The following is a 20,566-nucleotide window of genomic DNA, read 5'->3' on the forward strand; positions in this document are numbered from 1 at the left end:
GTATCTCACTAAATAGCCTACCACACTGCTTTGCATTCACCTACCACAAAACCACATCAGTGAACAGCGGAAGGCATATCATAATTTCAGTTTTCTTAGCTGTGCTTAGATTCTATCTACTCATGGAACCGTGAGAGAGGAAGAAGGCACCCCTCTGGACTACTCAGGCTAAGAAACAGAGTTGGTTCTAACCCCAGCAGTAAGAATAGCAACTCACATTGTGCATCAGGCATGGTTCTGAGTGTTTTACATGTATTATCCCTTAATCTTCACAGTGACATTAGGCAGTAAGCTCTGTATATCCAAATCCTTTATTTAAAGCCCTTGGCGCAAGCTGTTCCTGAATCCAGAATTTTTTGGACTTTACAAGGTAATAAGGTGCATGTAATTTACATAATATAATTTCCCCAAGAGGGGCCAAAACAGATCTCATACAAACTAAATAAGTTGCCTTCAAAGAAACAATCATATCAAGTGGTGCAAATAAAGACAATAATTTTACATTGGTTTGGGTCAGTTTTGCCACCAAAGAACCAAGGAAGGCATTGAATTCTCAGATCTTTGGAATCTTGGACCTGTATTAGAGGCCCCATTTTACAGATAAAGAGAATGAAGCACAGCTAGATTAGGTAGCTTGTCCAGGGTCACACAACTATGATGTGGTGGGAGTGGTCAATGTTTCCAGAACAAGTGGGTCTGATCGGTTTCTCTACCAGAAACTCATCCACTCTCAACCTTCACACTCCATAACTAAGGCAGTCTTGGGTATGACACCCCCCCCCCCAGCCCCCGCCAACTGCCATCCTCCCGCCCCATCCCATCCCCTCCCTGCCCCTTTAATGAGTATTAGATTCTCTGACACTCATTTTCTCTCTCCTTGGTGGTTTAGTTGCCAAGTTGTGTGGACTCTTGGGGAATCCATGGACAGTAGCCCACCAGGCTCTTCTGTCCATGGGATTTTCCTAGCAAGAATGCTGGAGTGGGTTGCCATTTCCTTCTCCAGGGGATCTTCCTCCCCCAGGGATCGAACCTGGGATTCCTGCATTGCAGGCAGATTCTGTTTAAAATAACGGAAGTAAGGCAGCATAGCTGACTCGCCCCTAACAAGCCCAGGAGGGACCGTCTGCAACGGGGTCTGGGGCAGGCCCTGATTTGCTTGTCCTCTGTACCTTGAGTGGGTTTCCCTGGTAGCTCAGAGGGTAAAGCATTTGCCTGCAATGTGGGAGATCTGGGTTCAATCCCTCAGTCAGGAAGATCCCCTGGAGAAGGGAATGGCAAACCACTCTAGTATTCTTGCCTGGAGAATCCCATGTACGGAAGAGCCTGGTAGGCTACAGTCCACAGGGTCTCAAAGAGTCTGACAGGACTGAGAAACTTTACTTTCTTTCTTTCTACCTTGAGCAGGGGGTTAAATCTCAGGGTGATGTTAAGGGCCGAGTAAGAAGAGCTGGCCTGGAGCAGGCTGTCTAAATAGAGGAGTTGAATCCTTCAGGATACCAGGAGAGGGCGCGTTTCCCCTTTTCCTATTTGGATTAGGGTTGTGTGGGGGGGGGGGGGTTTTGTCTGTTTTGTTTTGGGTTTTTTGTTTGTTTGTTTGTTTTTTTCGTTTCTAACCAGCGAGCAGCCTCGATGTGCAACAATGTGCTTGGTATCCCGCTGATTTAAGCGGCGTCAGCCTTTTCATTCATAAATTAAGTTCTCTCTTGTGATGTCCTTCTTGGTCTTCGGGACAAACCTGCCCCCAGGCCCTCTCTCCCTTAATTTTTGTTTTCTGATCTTGCACGGGAGGCCTGTTACCGGGAGAACCGGCCGCACTGGCTTGGAGCCCCTGACCTTGGTATCAGACGCCTGTGTCTGCGCCCTTGCTAATCCCTCCTCGCAGTGCTTAGTTTGCAAACCTGGGCGGCTCTCCCTCCTTCCGTGTCTTGTTGCCTCCCATTTCACTCTGTCGAGTCCAGAGGCATCCACCCTCCTCTAGTTCAGTAAATCAGTACCACTGCTTTTCAGATGCAATCCAGGTTAATCCAGTAATCCCACCTGTCTGGAGCATTTGGAGCCAATGTCGACGGTTGGCCTGTTCCCCGGCAACAAAAGCCTCAGAAACATCCTGCTGGCTCTGTGTTTTTAATTAAAAGTCTGTTTTAAGGGCAAAATTGGGTGGAAAGCAGTGCGTGCTCGATTAACTGTATCTAAATGGAAGTCCTTTAACAAGAGGCTCATCTCCCTCTTTCGGTGGGATGCAGCGACCCCCTGTGGCTCGACTTCTAAAGGGACCTCCTTCGACGATGACCGATTGCTCACACTTCATTTACTTAACAGTTTGCTTTAATTAACCCCGTCCTTCACGGCCGTCACACTAACACCTTGGCGCAGTCCGCATTAACCCGGGTCCCCTGACCATGAGCGAGCCTTGGGATTGGGAGGATGTGGGCTGGTGGAGGAAAAAGGAGGGGCGGAGAGCTGGGGCGGGGCCTACGGGGGCGGGCCTGAGGGCGGGGCCTGGGAAATTCCCGGGCGGAGGTGAGGAGGCTGCCGCGGCGGTCAGCTGAGCAGCGCTGGGCGGGGTCGCGAGGCCGCAAATCAACCTAAAGCTCGCCAACCCCCGCCGCCGCCCCGGCCGGTCCCCCGCTTGGCCTTTGCGTCTGGGTCCGGAGCCCTCTCCCAGCGGGAATGATGCCCAGGAAGCAGTGACCCGAGGGAGGCCGGAGCCCGCGCGCCGGTGAGCCAGGGCAGGGGGCGGGCAGGGTCTCCCTTTCCGCCCTGGAAGCTGTTCTGAAGCCCCCTTCCCTGCGACCCGGAGCCGGTAGGGACGTGGGTGGCGAGGGGTGGGGCGTCTCCTCCAGTTGGACGGCGGCGCTCGCTAGGAGGGTTTCCAGGCCCTGGCGATCCTGACCTGGTGCCAAAGGGCAGCAGGGGCGTCCATCCCAAAGCGCCCTTCCCCCTTTTTTCCCCGCAGACTGGCCGCAGGTGACTTCCTCTGTAGGTCATGAAGGTGGTTTAAGGGTGACATCCTTCCGCAGATTGGGGATGATTATACAGCCAGTTCCTCATTATAAGAGAAGGGGTTAAGGACACACCTTCGAAAGACGTAAAAACTAGCTCCACGAGACGACCCAGTACACTAAAGCGCCAGTGGCCGCGCTCCAAGGTGATGGGATTACTGAACAGCTGAAAGGAATCTTCATAAACCGTTGTGTCTGGGGGAGCTTGTGTGTGTGTTTGTGTGGGTAGGTATAGATACATACGTAGAGAATATGAATATTTGCTGAAGCGAGAACCCCAGAGGGGTTGTTTCTGTTGTGTAAGCTGTAGGCAGTAAGCATCACTAAGAGAAAATGTAACTCAGGCTCCAGCTAGGCTCCTCCCTCCACAAGAAAAACTGTTGTTGGAAATTATGTGCCACAGAACTGCTTAAGGGTGAAGTGGGAAACCGAAACTTTGAACATCAAAAGCCTAGGCTCGATCTGGTTAAGCAAGCGGCACTATTAACAATGGGTTTCCCTGGTGGCTCCGTGGTAAAGAATCTCCTGCAGTGCAGGAGATGCAGGTTCTGGAGAAGGGAATGGCAACCCACTCCAGTATCCTTGCCTGGGCAATCCTAAACAACAGCAATTATTAACGGAAGAACCTCTCATGCTTCCTCCTTGCCTGGAGAGAGGAGCAAGGGGGCCCTGGCCACCTCCCCCCACCCCAAGATAGGCCCAGTTTGGGAGGGGACTGGCCAGGTGTAGTATTTTTTTATTTTTTGGTAACTGACCACAAGTTGCATATTATGCTGTGTACTCTGACTGAACACCAAAAAAAAAAAAAAAAAAAATCAGACTTTATTTTTGAAAGGAACTGGTCATTGTTTTACCTTCCCATGCGATCTCCCGCCTTAGGTAGAGGCACAGAAGTCTTCTCTTCTCCAAGCCTCACTCTTTCTGAATTTTATAAAGACTTGGAGTGTTTGGTATGTTCTTTGGGATTTATGGAATAGTAAATTCAAAGGAAAAGAGGGAAATTAAACTGTGTTTTAAATAAAATCTGTTTCACTCAGAAAATAAGTTTTCTTTTTCATTTTGACATGTGTATATGTGGGCTGAGTGATGAAATATGTGTTATGAAATGACACCCAGATACCTTTGTAGTGATATTTTTAAAATAGTACTGATTTTCAAAATAAGTTTAGTTCAAGAATCTGGAAATGAGTGCCATTGTAAAACTGTAGAAAAACTTGTAATACTAGTTATGTTGGATTTGTTGCCTACTGAGCAGAAAGTGTTTTACAAGTGTAAGGCTTTTACCTCGTAACACTTGATAGTTTCATTTGATTTCAACAAATGTTTACTGAGAGCCTGCTCTCAGTGTACCAGTCTCTAGGAAAAATAAAATAAACACCTCGACTTAGGTTTGATGGGAAAGTTGACTGGCATGGGATAATACAGTACTTTGCATAAAAGAACCAATATGTAAAGCACTATTGGGTACTCAGAGGAAAGCGTAGGTCTTTTTACATAAGACATCTATTTGAGCTGGACGTTAAACTGTCCAGTAGACGTTTGCCAGGGTAACAGCAAGTCTAGGCATCTTGAGAAAGGATAGAAAAGCAAAAAGCATGGAACTGTGAACTCTTTAGTGTGCCCCAGGCATGAGTGGTGTTGGTGACAGGAGATGGTACTGGTGGATGAGTGGGGGCCAGACTCTGAAAGGCCGTGTTTGTTTTGCTCGGGAGCTGAAGCTCTGTCTGTATGGGAAGGGTGGAAGTAGGAGGATGCTCTTGTGTTGGGGAAGAAACCATGGAAGTAGTGGTGCTGCAATGGAAAGAGATGAGTCAGACCATGGAGGAAGCTATGTAAATTCATTCAGCATCTATTTGTTGAACCCCCATATATTTCTGGGAATGTTCTAGGTGCTAGAGACAGTGCAGTGAACAGAACAGACAAAAGCCCTTTCCTCTGTTGAGGACAACATTGCTGTAGGCCAGATAAGACAAGAAGGACCTGACCTAAGTGGTGGAGATTGAGAGGAAGTGGAAGTAACAGGACTGGGTGACCCTTTAGACTCACGGGAAGAGGAGATAGGAGTCATCAAGTATAGCTCCTGCCCTGGGAGATGAGGCTAAGTCTTTTTCCATTTTCTGTATGTCCAAAAGTCAGACTACCATTTCTGGCATAAAAGGTAAGGCCTCTTTTGCCCCTTAATAGGATGTGTACTTTGAGTTCTTTTTCCAGGATTGTGATGAATTTTGTTGGTGCAATCTTGGAGTGTTACTCAATCCCCTTGAAAAGCCAAGCCAGAATTTTCCAATAGCCAACTATTCTCTATGGTCAGGAAATAGGTTTTCACTGTTGAAAACTAATTTTTGCATGTGCGGGGTGAACCTGTGAGTACTTAGCAAATTCAGAGAATCAGCCACACCAGGGTAAGGGCATGGGTTTATTCTGTGCTATTCTTGCTGGTCCGATGTCCAGTGGGTGGAAGTCAGTATAAGGCAGATTTCTGTTGGATGCAAAATGACTTTCTGGCAGTCACAGCCATCCGGGAATAGAATGGGCAGTTGCCTGCTAAAGTCATGTGCCCATTTTTTCTGCCGTTGAAGTCATTCAAGCCTGGTCTATATGTCCATCTGCCGTGGAAACCAGCAGGACATTCTTGCATCAAATAAGTTGGGCTGGGCCATTTTTAAGACCAACTCAGGAATGCAGTTCAAGCTCATGCCTACAAAGCCAAGTCACTGCTATAATTACTTGACCTCTGGAATTAAGAAGGATTATTATAATCAAGAATTCAGATAGCAAATCTGGCAATAAAATCTAGAGATTTTGCTTTTGATTTCCACCTTCCAGGTAGTTCCCATTCTTCCTCATTGGTGAAATCTTGACATATCCATGCTAAATTATTAAATCACCCTTCTGCCTAGAAATGATGCATTTCTGATTCAGATTGGTTGGGTTTTTATGAGAAATTCAGTTACTAACCAGGCAGAACCTTGCAGTAAATGCCTTAGGTCCAGTTTCTGTAACCTTTGAGGATGTATGTGTGCAAGGATTTATAACCTATCTGCATTTTCTCAACTGAAAGTAGTTCAAGGGGATGCTAAACATTTAGAGAATTCAGCTTTTCTAACTGGCATTCTAACTGACATTTTACCAGGAGACATCTCATATATACACTGTATTGTGATAGCTTGTAATGATGGCCCCCCAAATATTTACAATCATAAAATGCACTTTGAGTCACCAAAAATCAATTAAATTGCTTTTAGCAAAAGTTTGGTTCCAGTATTTATATGCTTATCTTTGGCATTTATGCTAACTTCCTATTGCTCTGATGGGTATATTTCTGGGAATGTTCTAGGTGCTAGAGACAATGCAGTGAATAATTTTTTTCTAGCAATGCCGCATAACAAAGAATTCACTATAATTGGGACAGGCATTTGTATTAGTGAGAGAGGGCAGCATGGCCATGAGGGTACTGGGATATATGTGTTGGATAGTGGGAACTAGACCGTGATCTTGATAGAACCTTAAGAATACTTTTTATAGCTCTTTTGAACTGAAAGCAACCATAATGATCATCATTTGCTAGACAAGTCAGTAAATCATCACAGGAGGTCTTCTCAAGGTCACACATCTGGTTAGTGTCTTCCAGTTTATTTTTGTATTGTCTCCCTTATTATAACCCTGCTTTTTTTTTTTTCCCCCTCATGCCCTGTTAAAACCTGGGCAACCAGAAAGTCAGTAAGTAGAACTGGTTTTAACTGTTATGGTTGTGCCTCAAGTCTTGGTGGAGATAAAACAAAAAGTCAAAGATGAAAAGGAACAGTACCTCTTCCCCTCCCTTTCCCTCCTTTCTCCTCCCTTCCCTTCATCCATCCCCTCCCCTCCTCATCTTTCCCTCTGCTTTAGATACTTTTTTTTTAAAAACCTGTTAAATGTTTCCTTTTACTTTTGAAAAGTATAGTCTAATCCTTGAAAACTTGAGGAAATTTAATATTGACAACTGAATAAAACATGTTACAAGGATTTTGCCTTTGTCAGGTATTTAGAATTCTCTGCAAAATAGATAGGAGCACTTTTTATTTAGTAAAAAACCCATTTTTATGAAATTTCAGCTCCAGCATAGTTCTGTGAAAAAGTGAGTTTTAGGGAAAGCCAGAAACTGGCTTTTTCCAAATTATTATCATCCAAATTATTTTATGAAAAATAACCCAAATAATTTTATTGGGGAAAACAAAAGCAGTCTCTTCTGGTCACCTCATGCCAAGAGACAGCACACTTCGGCAGTGTACCTCTTTCTAAATAAATCAGGATATGTAAAACACAGCTGCTTTGAAAAGACTCAGAATGCTTTATCCGTGTTTAACACTTCATAGAATTGCCATCCTCATTAAAGAATTCCAAGGATGCCTTTCCTGTGCGGGCTGCTCTAGAGAAGTCAGCAGGCCACCAGGGCCAGGGCCCGCTCTCCCCTCAGTAGTCCTACAGGTATCTTGCACTGTCTCTAGTCCTCTAGGTGCCTTTAGACCAAGAGCAGGTCACCAGACTCTCAGTTCTGGGAAGGCTCCAGAGAGCCCAGGAATTGCATCCTGCCAGAGTGGGGAGGAAGCAGTGCTCTGCGCTCCGAGGGTTTGCTGCATTCACGTGCGAGCACTCATAGCTGGTACTTTCCCCAGCTTCTCCCCTCACACATTGAGGAACTTAACAAAAACCATAACCAAAGTGTCCCTGGTAGTCTCTTAAAGACACAGTTGTTTATACTTGGCCCGCCTGCCAGCAGTGCCAGGTTCCTTTGGCACATGTGGGAGCTACTTAATAGGGATGTGGTTCTTGGGACACAGTGAAAATGTAAGTTAGTAGTAACCTGTTTGTAAGCAATTCATTGCTAAGAAGTAGGGGAAAAAAGCCTTCTGGAAGCCTTAGTTATTTGTTTAAGATTGCTGGTAGTGCAGGATGGAGGGGTAAAGTAGAATGTGCACTTTGGGTAAGTTGAATGGGGCAGCCTTCAACGCTCATCTAGAGCACACACCCAGAGGTTATGACACAGCGCTAGATGAGAGAGCACTTCTCTCCCGTCAGCTTCCAGTGACTCTGCAGTGCCTCGTGAAGGGACGAATCATCTTTGTGAAATGTGGAAAAGAAAATGTTTGCCCACGGTCTTTGACTTCTGTGCCTGCTGAGGTGGTAGGCCATACAAAAATACAGTTGGGATATACCCATCTATCTTATCTATGGGAAGGGCATACACACTCCAGTAGTCTTGCCTAGAGAATCACATGGACAGAGGAGCCTGGCAGGTTACAGTTCCTGGGGTCACAGAGAGTTGGACACTACTGAGCAACTAACCCTGCATTTTATTTGTGGCCACAGTGACCCCTTTACAAATTATATGCTTAAAATAGTCTCAGAATATGCAAGAACTAAGCAAGGTTTTCTTAGTCTTTTTAGTGTGCTTCTAAAAGTAAACTATGAAAGCCTAGATACTCAGTGGTACCTTCATTGTATGACAGGGCTGGGTTTTAGAATCATCCTTAATGCTCGATTTTGCCTCTCATTAAGTGACCTTGGATGAGCTCTGTGAATTCAGCTCTGTCACCCAGGAAGTACCCATCTAGTTGAGTTTTAGTGAGGATTAGACCTTGACACTCTGGTGTGACAATTGAGCACATAGTAATTATCTGAAATACGTTACTTCTCCCCTTCCTCTTAGCCAAAAATATAAGAAATAAAATATGGAGATTCTTTAACAGTTAATTGTTGAAATATAATTCACATACCATACAGTTCACCCAAAATATGGAGATTTGAGCTTAAAACATTTTTCTGGGAAAAAATCAACTTAATAATCCTTTGCCCACATCTACAAATACATACAAAAACCCTCTTGAACGCCTCACGTTAGGATTTCTTACCATCTTGATATCATTCCCATCTCTTCCTCCTCCACCCCCCCAGCTCCTCACTGTACCCCTTTATACACAGACACATACATACAGACTGAAGCAAGGATGTATCTTTCTTGTTTGAAAGAAAGAATCAAGATTGTTCAAAATGTAATGGGAAAGAAAGTCAGCCCCTTCTAGAATACTTCTTAGGACTTGCATATGGGTTTGTGAACTCCTGAGGACCCAGTGTGGTGGGAGATGGTTATGTTTTCAGTTTGTGATTTTTCCGTAGGAACTGCTGCCATGTCCCACCAACCGCTTAGCTGCCTGACTGAGAAGGGGGACAGCCCCAACGAAACCACAGGAAATGGACCCCCCAATCTGGCTCCCCCAAACCTGGACACGTTCACCCCACACGAGCTGCTGCAGCAGATGAGAGAGCTTCTAATCGAGAACCATCAGCTGAAAGGTAAGCAACACCCCGCCCGGTGTTTCTCCATGCACCCGTGGCCTTTGGGAACACAGTCCCTTGGTAATAGCTTGTAGGTGAATCCCTTTCTCTGCACCTGGTTCCTTGGGGAGAGATAGAGCACACGACTAGCTCTTAGTCAGACTAAAACTGCTTCCCGGGTGGCTCAGTGGTAAAGAATCCGCCTGCCAATGTGGGAGATGTGGGTTTGATCCCTGGGTCAGGATGATCCCCTGGAGAAGGGAATGGCAACTCACTCCAATATTCTTGCCTGGAGAATCCCATGGACAGAGAAGCCTGGTGGGCTATAGTCCTTGGAGCCACAAAAGAATTGGACATGACTTAGTGACTAAAAACAGCAAGGCTAAAGCTGTTCCCATTGTTTACTTTTGGATGCAGGTAAGAATAAAATTACGTATCTCTGGGAAATGGCAAAATGACATTTAGCCTTAAGTTTAAAAGGAAAAATAAAAAGGCTGCTATTATTACAGTTAGTCCTAAATATTACCTTAAGAGAAAGGATTCTAATATCTCTAGCCATGGCTTTTGGCAGAACTAGTATTGGAATCCAGGAGTAATGGACCTCAGTCTAGCTAGTTATTAATAGACATTTTGTTAAAATAAATCAATAAAATCAGTTTTATTTTCTTGAGAGTCTTGAGGGCAGTTGGTGACATTAGACCTTGTAGTCCTGTTTGAAAGCATGGACTACTCATTTTGCTATGTAGTCTTTCCAGCTGACCCTGGAGCCCACGCCAACCCTGGCATTTTGATGTTCAGAGCTACATGGTGAGGTGATCTATGGGGAGGTTCTCTTCATGACCCCAAGTCCAGTCCCCTGGTGTTTTGACCTCTCTCTCTGAACCCCATGCAGAAGCCATGAAGCTAAACAATCAAGCTATGAAAGGACGATTTGAGGAGCTTTCAGCTTGGACAGAGAAGCAGAAGGAAGAACGCCTTTATTTTGAGACTCAAAGCAAAGAAGCCAAAGAGCGCTTAACAGCACTGAGCCTTGAAAATGAAAAACTGAAGCAAGAACTTGGAAAATTAACAGGGAAAACTGAAAGGGCATTTGAGGTGAGTGGACTGATCAGCTGTAATTTTATTATGTTCGTATTTGTAGTGGGATCTTACTTGTCTAGACTTCGAGATCAAAACTTTCCCAGTTCCAGCTAGATGCTTGCATTATCTTGAAAGAATAGTGATGAGAAGATTGGTTTCAGTTTTAAGGGTCATGTGTAATCTCTGGTGAAGGAAAGAAATGGGTCAAACTTTGACCTTATTGATTATAGTCAGAAGAGTGTTATGGTTATAAATCAATATTTTGTATTCATTGTAGATGGTACAGAAAGACCTCTGCCTAGAACCATTCAAATGTTGGTCTTTAGTCCTTGATATAGAATTACATTTTTAAAATCTATCTCTCAGAATTTTCACTTATTGACCTTGTCCTTTCTCTCCATCTACAGTAGATTCCTCACTTTGTGTTCTACATTTACTTTTGAAAAATGGTTTGACAGATATTATATCGTGTGATATGAGGCTGTAAGGTTGCCACATTTCCACTAACTCAAAGAACCTGAGAAATGTGCTTTGATACCCTTGAGAACAGGTATCGAAGATGTGAATGAAAAGTCCTGTTTGTTTTCCAGAAAGGTCCCAGTATTGAAAGAAGTTGAGACTAGAAGCTGGAGCTCTGGACAGCTTCTTTCAGTGTAGAGGATCCGTTGAAGCAAACTATAGGCAGGACTCAGAAATGAGTCCTTGGGACAGAGAGACACTGAGGATTCTTCAAAACCCTTGGTCATCAGTTTTTTCTCCGCAAGCTGTGCCTTCCAGGCCCCCACCTGCCCCCCACCTCTTTTAATTTTTGTTTCATGGACCACTTGAGGTGTGTGTTTGTTTGTTTTTAATTTAGCCTCTCATCTTCCTGATTTACTGAAGCTCTCAAGGCCTCTCACTCACTCACGCTGACCTGTCTTTGCTGCTGCTTCTGCAGGCACCCCCGCCCCGACCCCCTCCAGCCATCAGGGTTGCCCTCCGTGTTCTGTGAGGCACAGGGAAGGAGCAGGGAGTTTCCACTGAGACCTGCCTTCCAACCCTCAGGGTGAGGCTGAGGTATGACTGATTCTGTCCTGATTTCACTGAATTACAGACCTGGTGGCTCAGAGGGTAAAGCATCTGCCCGCAATGTAGGATACCCGGGTTCTATCCCTGGGTCGGGAAGATCCCCTGGAGAAGGAAATGGCAATCCACTCCAGTATTCTTGCCTGGAGAATCCCATGGACAGAGGAGCCTGGTAGGCTAAAGAGTCGGAAATGACTAATCGACTTCACTTTTCATAGACATCATGGTGATCTCTAAAGAATCCTTTTTTTTTTCCTTTTATTTATTTTTAATTAAAGGATAATTGCTTTACAATTTGTGTTAGTTTCTGACATAACATCAGCATGAATCAGCCATAGGTTTGTGCGGTGGTAAGTCACCGACTCGATGGCCATGAGTTTGAGCAAGCTCCGGGAGCTGGTGATGGACAGGGAAGCCTGGCGTGCTGCAGTCCATGGGGTCGCAAAGAGTCGGACACGACTGAGTGACTGAATTGAACTGAAGTCACTTCAGTCCTGTCTGACTCTTTGCGACACTATGGACTATAGCTCGCCAGACTCCTCTGTCCATGGGATTCTTTAGGCAAGAGTACTGGAGTGGGTTGCTATTTCCTTCTCCAGAGGATCTTCCCCAGGGATTGAACCCACGTCTTTCACATCTCCTGCATTGACAGCCAGGTTCTTTATCACTAGTGCCACCTTGGAAGCCACCATAGGTATACAGATGTCTAAAGAATCCTTTTTGACTTTTAACTACAAATTGCCAGGCAAAGGTCATTAGACTTGTTTTGTATTATAAAATGACATATCAGCCTGGGCACATTTCCAAGACAATAGAAGCACAGAAAAAGGGAAATTGTTTCCCAAAGGCTAATCAATGCTAAGTGCTCAAAAAGTGATGAAAGATAGAAATAATTTAGTTGGGCTTGAGATCCCAGAGAACAAACCCTGGGAGTTTCATCCAGGAAGATGATGGACAGAGCCTAAACAGTGAAATGAAGAGAAGTTTTAAGTGTCACCTCACAAGGTGTTTTGCAGATCCATAATTTCCCAAGGATAATTAAGTGTTAGTCATTCAGTAGTATCCGACTCTTTGCAACCCCATGCACTGTAAGCTCCTCTGTGTGCCCAGGCTCCATGGGATTCTCCACCCAAGAATACTGGAGTGGGTTGCCATTCCCTTCTCCAGGGGATCTTCCTGACCCATCAATCAAATACGGGTCTTCTGCATTGCAGGCAGGTTTTTTACTGTCTGAGCCACCAGGGAAGCCCGAGGATAAAGAAGAGATCCACACAATTGTGAAAAAGAAAATTAACCTGACTTCTGAGACTCAAGAGTCATGGCCTTATATCCCTGGTCCTCAGGCACTTGTTTAAAACTCTGTTTCCTTCCTTTGTGGAAAGATGTGGAAGGAATGGACTTCTATCCATTCCACTCAGTGTCCTCAGGAAGGTCAAGAGAGTGGATGTGAAGGTTTCTCACAGGGCATAGTCTTCCCCTTGCCTGCTTGCTTCCTGGTTCCAACTAGGCAGTACCTTTCCTTTTTTTCACTTTTATGCCTTTAAATATACATTTCTGTGGTCTGAATCATTAGCAGGAGAGACTGTACAAACTTTGAGCTTTTCCTTGCAGACCTAACTCTTCAGTTTTAGGAGTTGCTTTTTCCTAAAGCCTATGAGAGTTTCCTGGCAAGGGGATGGTCCAGAAGAAGGCAGAGCGTGATTCCACTGGTGTGATGGGCTCTTCCATGTGCCAATTACTACCTAGCTCTCACTCTCTTAACACTTCACAGACTAGCTGGTTTATGATCCATACACATGCCTTTCTGATTATTTTTTGGTTCTACTATGAGCCTTTGGGCCTGTTTACCATTCCTTACAAAATCTGTCAGAGGGTGTTTGTTGGGGGGGGGGGGGGGGGCGCGGGGGAGGGGGTTGAATTTTCAATGTTGCAGTCCTCTGGTAATCTCAAGTATACATATTTCTGGTGGTGCCATGTTTATAAGAGCCGTGAGGGAAGAAATCAGGAGGCCAAGGTTACAGCTAGATGAGGCCACAGAGACAGCATGATACCAAGTCTTTCTGATCCAAGAAAACTGAAGCCAAGACTTTAAGGGAATCTGTTCAAGGCAACACATGCTCTGATTAGCAGAGTGTGGACTAGAGTCTGTTCTCCCTTCTCCCGAGTAAAAACACCACATGTTAGCAAGCTCTTTCTTTTATGACTTTGTCATATGTGGTAATTGCAACAGGATGAACACAACAGGTACTCGACATTAGGAAAATATTAATGTTTATTAGTTTATCAAGGGAAGCCCGTTAATGTTTGTAGAGGCCAAAATTAATTTTCCACCCTTGGTACCAGCCTCTGAATTTTCAGTTTTCTTATTTCTCACCAGATTTACCTTTAGCAACCTTAAAACACCAGCATAAAATATTGTAACAACCAACCTACATGGCTGGGAGGATTTGGGACCTTTCATTGTGTTTTGCCATCACCATACTGTCATACCCTTGATGCTTTGGCTTGTAGGCAGAAATGACAAGTATGAGGAGAGAGGGGGTGGAAGGAGAAAAAAAAAAAAAGGAAGAGGTTGAGTTGTGGCAGTTCTTTATCCTTATTTTCTGGGATTTGGGGCTGTAGTTTACTAGTCAACCATTGCCAAAGTCTGGTTGGTTATTTTCATGATAATCAGGTTATTTCTTTCAGCATATTGAGGAAACCTTGCTTGTCATGAGTTTAACTTCCTATTATTTGCACACGACAAAGTAAATTTTTCCTTTTTAAATGGTATATCAAAATAAATTGCCGAGGAAAAGCTAGAATTCCCTACTGTGAAGCACAGCTCTGTTACCAGGAGGTATAGAGGCACTTGAGTTTGATGGCAGAGTCCTTGGCTTGAGTCATTCGTTCACTTTGCTCCACATTGTTTCCAGGACATCACTGGGGACCCCAAGGTCCCCAAGGCAGAAGTGGAACAAGAAGTGGAACAGCTGAAGACCCAGGTGGCACGCCTCCAAGCTGAAAAGGCAGATCTTCTGGGCATCGTGTCTGAATTGCAACTCAAGCTGAATTCAAGCGGCTCCTCTGAAGACTCCTTTGTTGAAATCAGGATGGCTGTAAGTGTGTTGGTTTTGGTTTTGTCTTAAGCAAATTATAAAACCTCACCTGGACAACTGCTAGAAATATCACTGCTTCCTTTCAACATGGGAAAGCCAAACAGTGGGGAAATTTCAGCGTAGTCAGCATAAATATAAAACATCATGCTTGTGGCTATCACAGCTGAAATGGAAAATACTGATTACCTTTTATGACTGGAGAGATAGTCCTTTTTTTCCCCCAGTACATCCTGAATAATTTATCTGACCTAAAAAGGAAAAAAAAAAAGTATAAACTTGTTCAGCCCAGGTTTCAAAGCTGTGTTCAGCATTTCACTTAGGTAAGCAGAATCATGATCAGATGCAGTAAAATCAAAGGCTCGCCACTTACTAATCATAGAATCCTCTTTTCAGACAAGTCCTATGAGGAACGTAGGCATATTAAAAATAAGAAGTGGAGAAAAGCAGGAGCAGAGGTGCTCTGGCTGTAGCCCCAGGGGATAGCCGGGCTTCTCCCTCCGCTCCAACAGCAGCTGCTAGGGAAGCGCCGAGGACAGATTCTGAAGCCAGCATTATCTTACTGGCTTTTATGTGCAGCCCCAAATGAAGCGAGCTGGGCAAGGCAGCACAGGCTGGCCTGTTCTGATGAGAAGCATGTGTCGGCGGGTAGCTGGTGTGTGGGTAGTCCTGCTAGAAGGGAAACCTCCTTCTTTGCTACTAGAAAAAAAAAAATGGAATACAGATTGAGGGAGACAGGCACAGGATGGTACAGTCCTCCACTGTACAGTCAGCCCAGCTTTGTCAGAGCACACGTCTGATACAGGAAAAGAGCTTAACTGTGTCTCTGGAAGAGAAAACCCTCCATGTAGACAAGTGGGGGTGAGGTGGAGTGACAGTGCACCTTACAAACAACTCAACTACTGGATATGTCTGAAACACCAGAGCATGACTCTCTTCACTTTATCATTAATCTGCTGCGCTAAAGATGAACAGAAATGGAAAATGGCTGTTAATAACCCTGCCACCCACACCCCTCAGAAATTTTAGATGAATAGGGGCTGAAGTCAAGAGAAAATCCTAATCAGGAGGTACCCTGTGTCAGAGCACTCATTCTGCACACGAGCAAAGATTATGAAAACATTGATCAAAGAGCTTTCACCTTCTGCAAATAACTGATAAAATTCAGGAAGTCTAAGGAGCGTATCAGAAGTTTCCAAATGAGGCTTCTTTCTTTGGGGTGCATGGTTACCATAATGTTCTCCCTCACTGATGAGTGACAGTTATTTCTAGTGTAAACATGTTTTTCTTGCCTTGCTCCTATGAACAGAAAAACACTGCCCAAGACTTAGGAACAGTGTGTGCATACAAAATTATCGAGAACCACCTCTGTATTTTTCCACTAGCTCACTGGACTAGAAATGTCTTTCAAATCATTGAAGTGGTCTTAGCGCCCCCTGTTCCCTAAGTGACCCAAGAAGCAGATGAGTTTCAATTCAATGGGAGCCAGCCTTTCACTTTGTGAGCCTTGCCCACAGAAGACAGCCTTCTTTGCAAGTGGCTTCAGCAAGTTCTAGCATTTTGCATTTTATTTTTTTATTTTTTCAGATTTATTTATTTATTTCTGGCTGCTCTGGGTCTTTGTGGTTGTGCACAGGCTTTCTCTAGTTGCAGCGAGTGGGAGCGATTCTTCTCTTTGCAGTGGCTTCTCTTGTTGTGGAACACAAGCTGTAGGTGAGTGAGCTCAGGAGTTGTGGTACATGTGCCCAGTTGCTCTGCAGCATGTGGAATTTTTCTGGACCAGGGATTGAACCCATGTCCTGCATTGGCAGGTAGATTCTTAACCACTCGACCACCAGGGAAGTCCCACATTTTGCATTTTGAAGGAGTGTGTGGGAAAAGCATGTGGAATTGTCATTAGCTGTGTGTGACCTTAACTTGTAGAGAAGGGAACTGCCAACGAGAGAGAGAGACGAGATAAGCTTTCCTGTATGTGGGGTCAGGATGACTGTGCTGAATGAGAGGAGCCCGGCCTTCTCGTCTTCATCTGGATATTTATAATCCTGACGGGGCATGCAGGTTGAGGGAAGGATAAACTTCCATTCCATTTGAGTGACTGAACTGAAGCATCTCATGTTTCTGTGTTTGGTAGATTCCTTGGGTTATGTGTCATCCAAATTCTTGATCTTTCACCTTTTTCTCTTTTGCTGGAGAATTTGTCTTACAGGCATGCTATGTTAAACCTCTCTCATTTCTGCTTTTACAGGAGGGCGAAGCAGATGTGGCAGCAAAAGAAATCAAGACAAGTCCTAGGCCCACAAGAACTCATTCTGTTGACAGGTGTGTGAAGACAGAGTCAGGCTATCAGACAGGCACGCTGGGCGGTCCTGTGACTTTGCCCTCACCCCTGCGAGGCCAAACATGGTGGGCTGAAAAAGCCACTTACCGATTTACACTGGGGCCTTTCCAGAATGTTTAGTTTGAATGCTATTCATATTTATTGTTGCAGCCCACTGGTAGAGAATAAAAACTATGTTTGGTGCCTTGGTAGGCTAACTAACCCCTCACCACTCTGTGTAGAGGTGTTTCATCGCCATCAGGTGAGAAGTGAAAACAAGCTGGTTCTCAGTTAAGAGACCCATGTTTCCTCATGTGTTTACGAGTGCAGTCTGCCCCGGACTAGGCTTCCCAGCTGTTAAGGACGATGTTTCCTTTTTCTCTTCCCTGTTCATTCCCGAGTACAAGGCAAAGTGGCTAATATAGGATAGTGTTCCATAACAATGACTGTAGTTGCTCTGGGTTATGGCTGTTTTTTCAGAGTGTCCAGATATTGTACCTGGGGAATCTTCAGTAGACTTGTGCCTAGTAGACAGCGATCTTAAATAGTAGGGGGACCTTAAGGAGGCGATGGCAGGGGGTCTGGGCACCTGAGTCTCTTATAAGTAGCTGTGACCCAGAATGTGCTATTAGCTCATCCCCTGTAAGCAGGTTACTACTGTATGAATCTGCTTAAGAAGATTTACCTGAAATTTCCCTAAGCATCTCTTCCTTCAGAGACTTTTAATATCTTTTTTCTGTAACTTGATGAATGGACTTATAAAAATGTTTTTTTTTCCCCTCAGTTATGCTGCCAAGCCCTTGTATGAGGCAAAAAATCAGGATTAGATTTCTTTCACCAAACAGGGCAGTTGGCAGAAATGAAAGTTACTCCCTTTTTTAATTAGAAATAACTACCCCCGCCCCCCATATTGCCTTTTTAATATCAGAAGACTTTCCTGAAAGTGGTGAGAAGGAAGAAAGACGTGTTCGAAATTTCTAAGCCACTTCCTCTTCATGTATAGCTGTGTAAATACCACTTCTTCTTTTAAACCACACAGCTGTGTTTTAATAACAGCTTCTTTACCTTGTTTGAAAGTATTTTAAGGAGTCAGAGATTGATCTCCGGGGTTGGAGTTTGAGCTTTGGTGATGGGAACTGGGATTGAATCCTGAATCCTGGCTCTTTGTTAGATGCGTGAACTTGGGTAGGTTACCGAAGGCATAGCTGCTATTAGTATCAGCGTAGATTTCCAGAATGTTTAGTTACTGCAGTGATGGCCGTGGTTTTCTTCATCATTGAACTGCCTCTTCATTTAATCTGAGTTTGAAGTCAAGAAATATATTTGACATACCAACAGTGCCTACATTTCTGTACTCTAGTTATTAGAAACCAAAAACAAAAATGCTTTTTCTTCTCCTGACTTAAGAATGTGGTGTTTTCTGTCAAGTTGGAGAAAGACCAGTGGACTGCATGTCACCACAGGCAGCACATGTGTGACCGTGGTCCTCTTGGAGATGAGTCCTCTAGGAAAGCAGGGCTCCAAAACCGGGGCTCCCTCTCCTCCACTGCCTCTGTGGGTCCTGGGGTCTGGTGCTGTGGACACTGTGACCACGTGGAGGGAGTGAGCGTGTGCAGAGTAAGGGGAGCCGACTCATCAGCCTCACTCCTTCCCCGGACAGCATGGAGGACCCAGGCTCTGGTTGTCACCAGGCCAACTATGCTTGGTCTGTAAATGAGAATTAACAGAAGAATATTCTGGAAAGCTGTTCCTTTTAACTAGTTCCAGTAATATTGTTAGACTCCAACATTTTCATATTCTCAGAAACCTTTCTGCTGTCCTGATGTAGGAGCAAATCTGCAGAAGGTACCAGGAATTACGTGGAGTTTGAGGAATTAACTGTGAGCCAGCTCCTGCATTGTCTAAGGGAAGGAAACCAGAAGGTGGAGAGACTTGAAATTGCCCTCAAGGAAGCCAAAGAAAGGTATGAAATAAGCAACGCAGAAAATGCATACATTGCTTTTTTAATGGTTTTCAGTTCAGTTCAGCTCACTCACTCAGTCATGTCCAACTCTTTGTGAACCCATGAATTGCAGCACGCCAGGCCTCACTGTCCATCACCAACTGCTGGAGTTTACCCAAACCCATGTCCATTGAGTCGGTGATGCCATCCAACCATCTCATCCTCTGTCATCCCCTTCTCCTCCTGCCCTCAATCTTTCCCAACATCAGGGTCTTTTCCAATGAGTCAGCTCTTCGCATCAGGTGGCCAGAGTATTGGAGTTTCAGCTTCAGCATCAGTCCTTCCAATGAACACCCAGGATCTCCTTTATGATGGACTGGTTGGATCTCCTTGCAGTCCAAGGAACTCTCAAGAGTCTTCTCCAACACCACAGTTCAAAAGCATCAATTCTTCGGCACTCAGCTTTCTTCACAGTCCAACTCTCACATCCATACACGACCACTGGAAAAACCATAGCCTTGACTAGACAGACCTTTGTTGGCAAAGTAATGTCTCTGCTTTTTAATATGCTGTCTAGGTTGGTCATAACTTTCCTTCCAAGGAGTAAGTGTCTTTTAATTTCATGGCTACAGTCACCATCTGCAGTGATTTTGGAGCCCCAAAAAATAAAGTCTGACACTGTTTCCACTGTTTCCCCATCTGTTTGCCATGAAGTGATGGGACCAGATGCCATGATCCTAGTTTTCTGAATGTTGAGCTTTAAGCCAACTTTTTCACTGTCCTCTTTCACTTTCATCAAGAGGCTCTTTGGTTCCTCTTCACTTTCTGCCATAAGGGTGGTGTCATCTGCATATCTGAGGTTATTGATATTTCTCCCAGCAATCTTGATTCCAGCTTGTGCTTCTTCCAGCCCAGCGTTTCTCATGATGTACTCTGCATAAAAGTTAAATAAGCTTTATTGGAATATAATTAAGATGCCATAAAATTCATCCATTTAAAGTGTACATTTTAATTTTTTTTTAGAATAGTCACAGAGTTATGTAGCTTTTACCACATTATAATTTTAGAACATTTTTTCCCCCAATAAGAAACCCAGTACTTGTTAGCACTCATTCCTCTTTCCTCCTGGTAATCTACTTTTCTGTCTCCATAGACTTAGCTTTTCTGGACTCTTCATACAAATTGAATCATGCAACATGTGGTCTTTTGTGACTGGCTTATTTTATTTACCATAATGTTTTCAAAGCTCATTCATGGTATAGCATTTGTCAATCTTCATTCCTTTTTGTTGCTGAATAATATTCTATGGTGTGACTAGACAGCATTTTGTTTATCTGTTCATCATTTAATGAACATTTGGGTTGTTTCCACTTTTTGCCTATTACGAGTAATATTTGCTGTCTACATTCAGGCACAGTTTTTTGTGTGGGCATAGTTTTTTAATTCGCTGGGTATATACCTAGGAGTTAAATTGTTGGGTCACATGGCTACTCTCTGCCTAATGTTTTAAGAAACAACCAAACTGTTTTCCACAGTGGCTGCACCATTTTACATTCTCACCAGCATCCACGCCAACACTCGCTGTTTGTCTTTTTGATTATGGCCATCCTTGTGGATGTGAAGTGGTATCTCACTGTGATTGTGATTCTGTTTCCCCAGGGATGAATACGCATGTTGGCCATATGTGTATCTTCTTCTTTGCCCATTAAAAAGTTTGGATTGTCTCTTAATTATTGAATGACGTGAGGTA

The 20,566-nt window shown here is 44.3% G+C and overlaps 1 protein-coding gene across 2 annotated transcripts in view; it reads left to right on the plus strand.

Annotated features, from left to right (window-relative positions):
* Window positions 1-2,500: 2,500 nt before the first annotated feature.
* Window positions 2,501-20,566, plus strand: part of OPTN (optineurin) — a 38,706-nt gene continuing 20,640 nt past the window's right edge. Inside the window, exons 1-6 of one of the 2 annotated variants that reach the window (XR_006337012.1) lie at window positions 2,501-2,719; window positions 9,159-9,335; window positions 10,210-10,412; window positions 14,378-14,560; window positions 16,803-16,876; window positions 18,703-18,837. Coding sequence is in view for 1 of the 2 variants with exons in the window: in XM_043883678.1 (XP_043739613.1) it covers window positions 9,170-9,335; window positions 10,210-10,412; window positions 14,378-14,560; window positions 16,803-16,876; window positions 18,703-18,837 (761 nt within the window). In the remaining variant the exon portion in view is untranslated. The remainder of the gene's footprint in view (window positions 2,720-9,158; window positions 9,336-10,209; window positions 10,413-14,377; window positions 14,561-16,802; window positions 16,877-18,702; window positions 18,838-20,566) is intronic. The other variant, XM_043883678.1, reaches the window with a different exon arrangement.

The sequence above is a fragment of the Cervus elaphus genome, chromosome 23 (genome assembly GCF_910594005.1).
Source record: "Cervus elaphus chromosome 23, mCerEla1.1, whole genome shotgun sequence".
NCBI classification, from domain to species: Eukaryota; Metazoa; Chordata; class Mammalia; order Artiodactyla; family Cervidae; genus Cervus; species Cervus elaphus.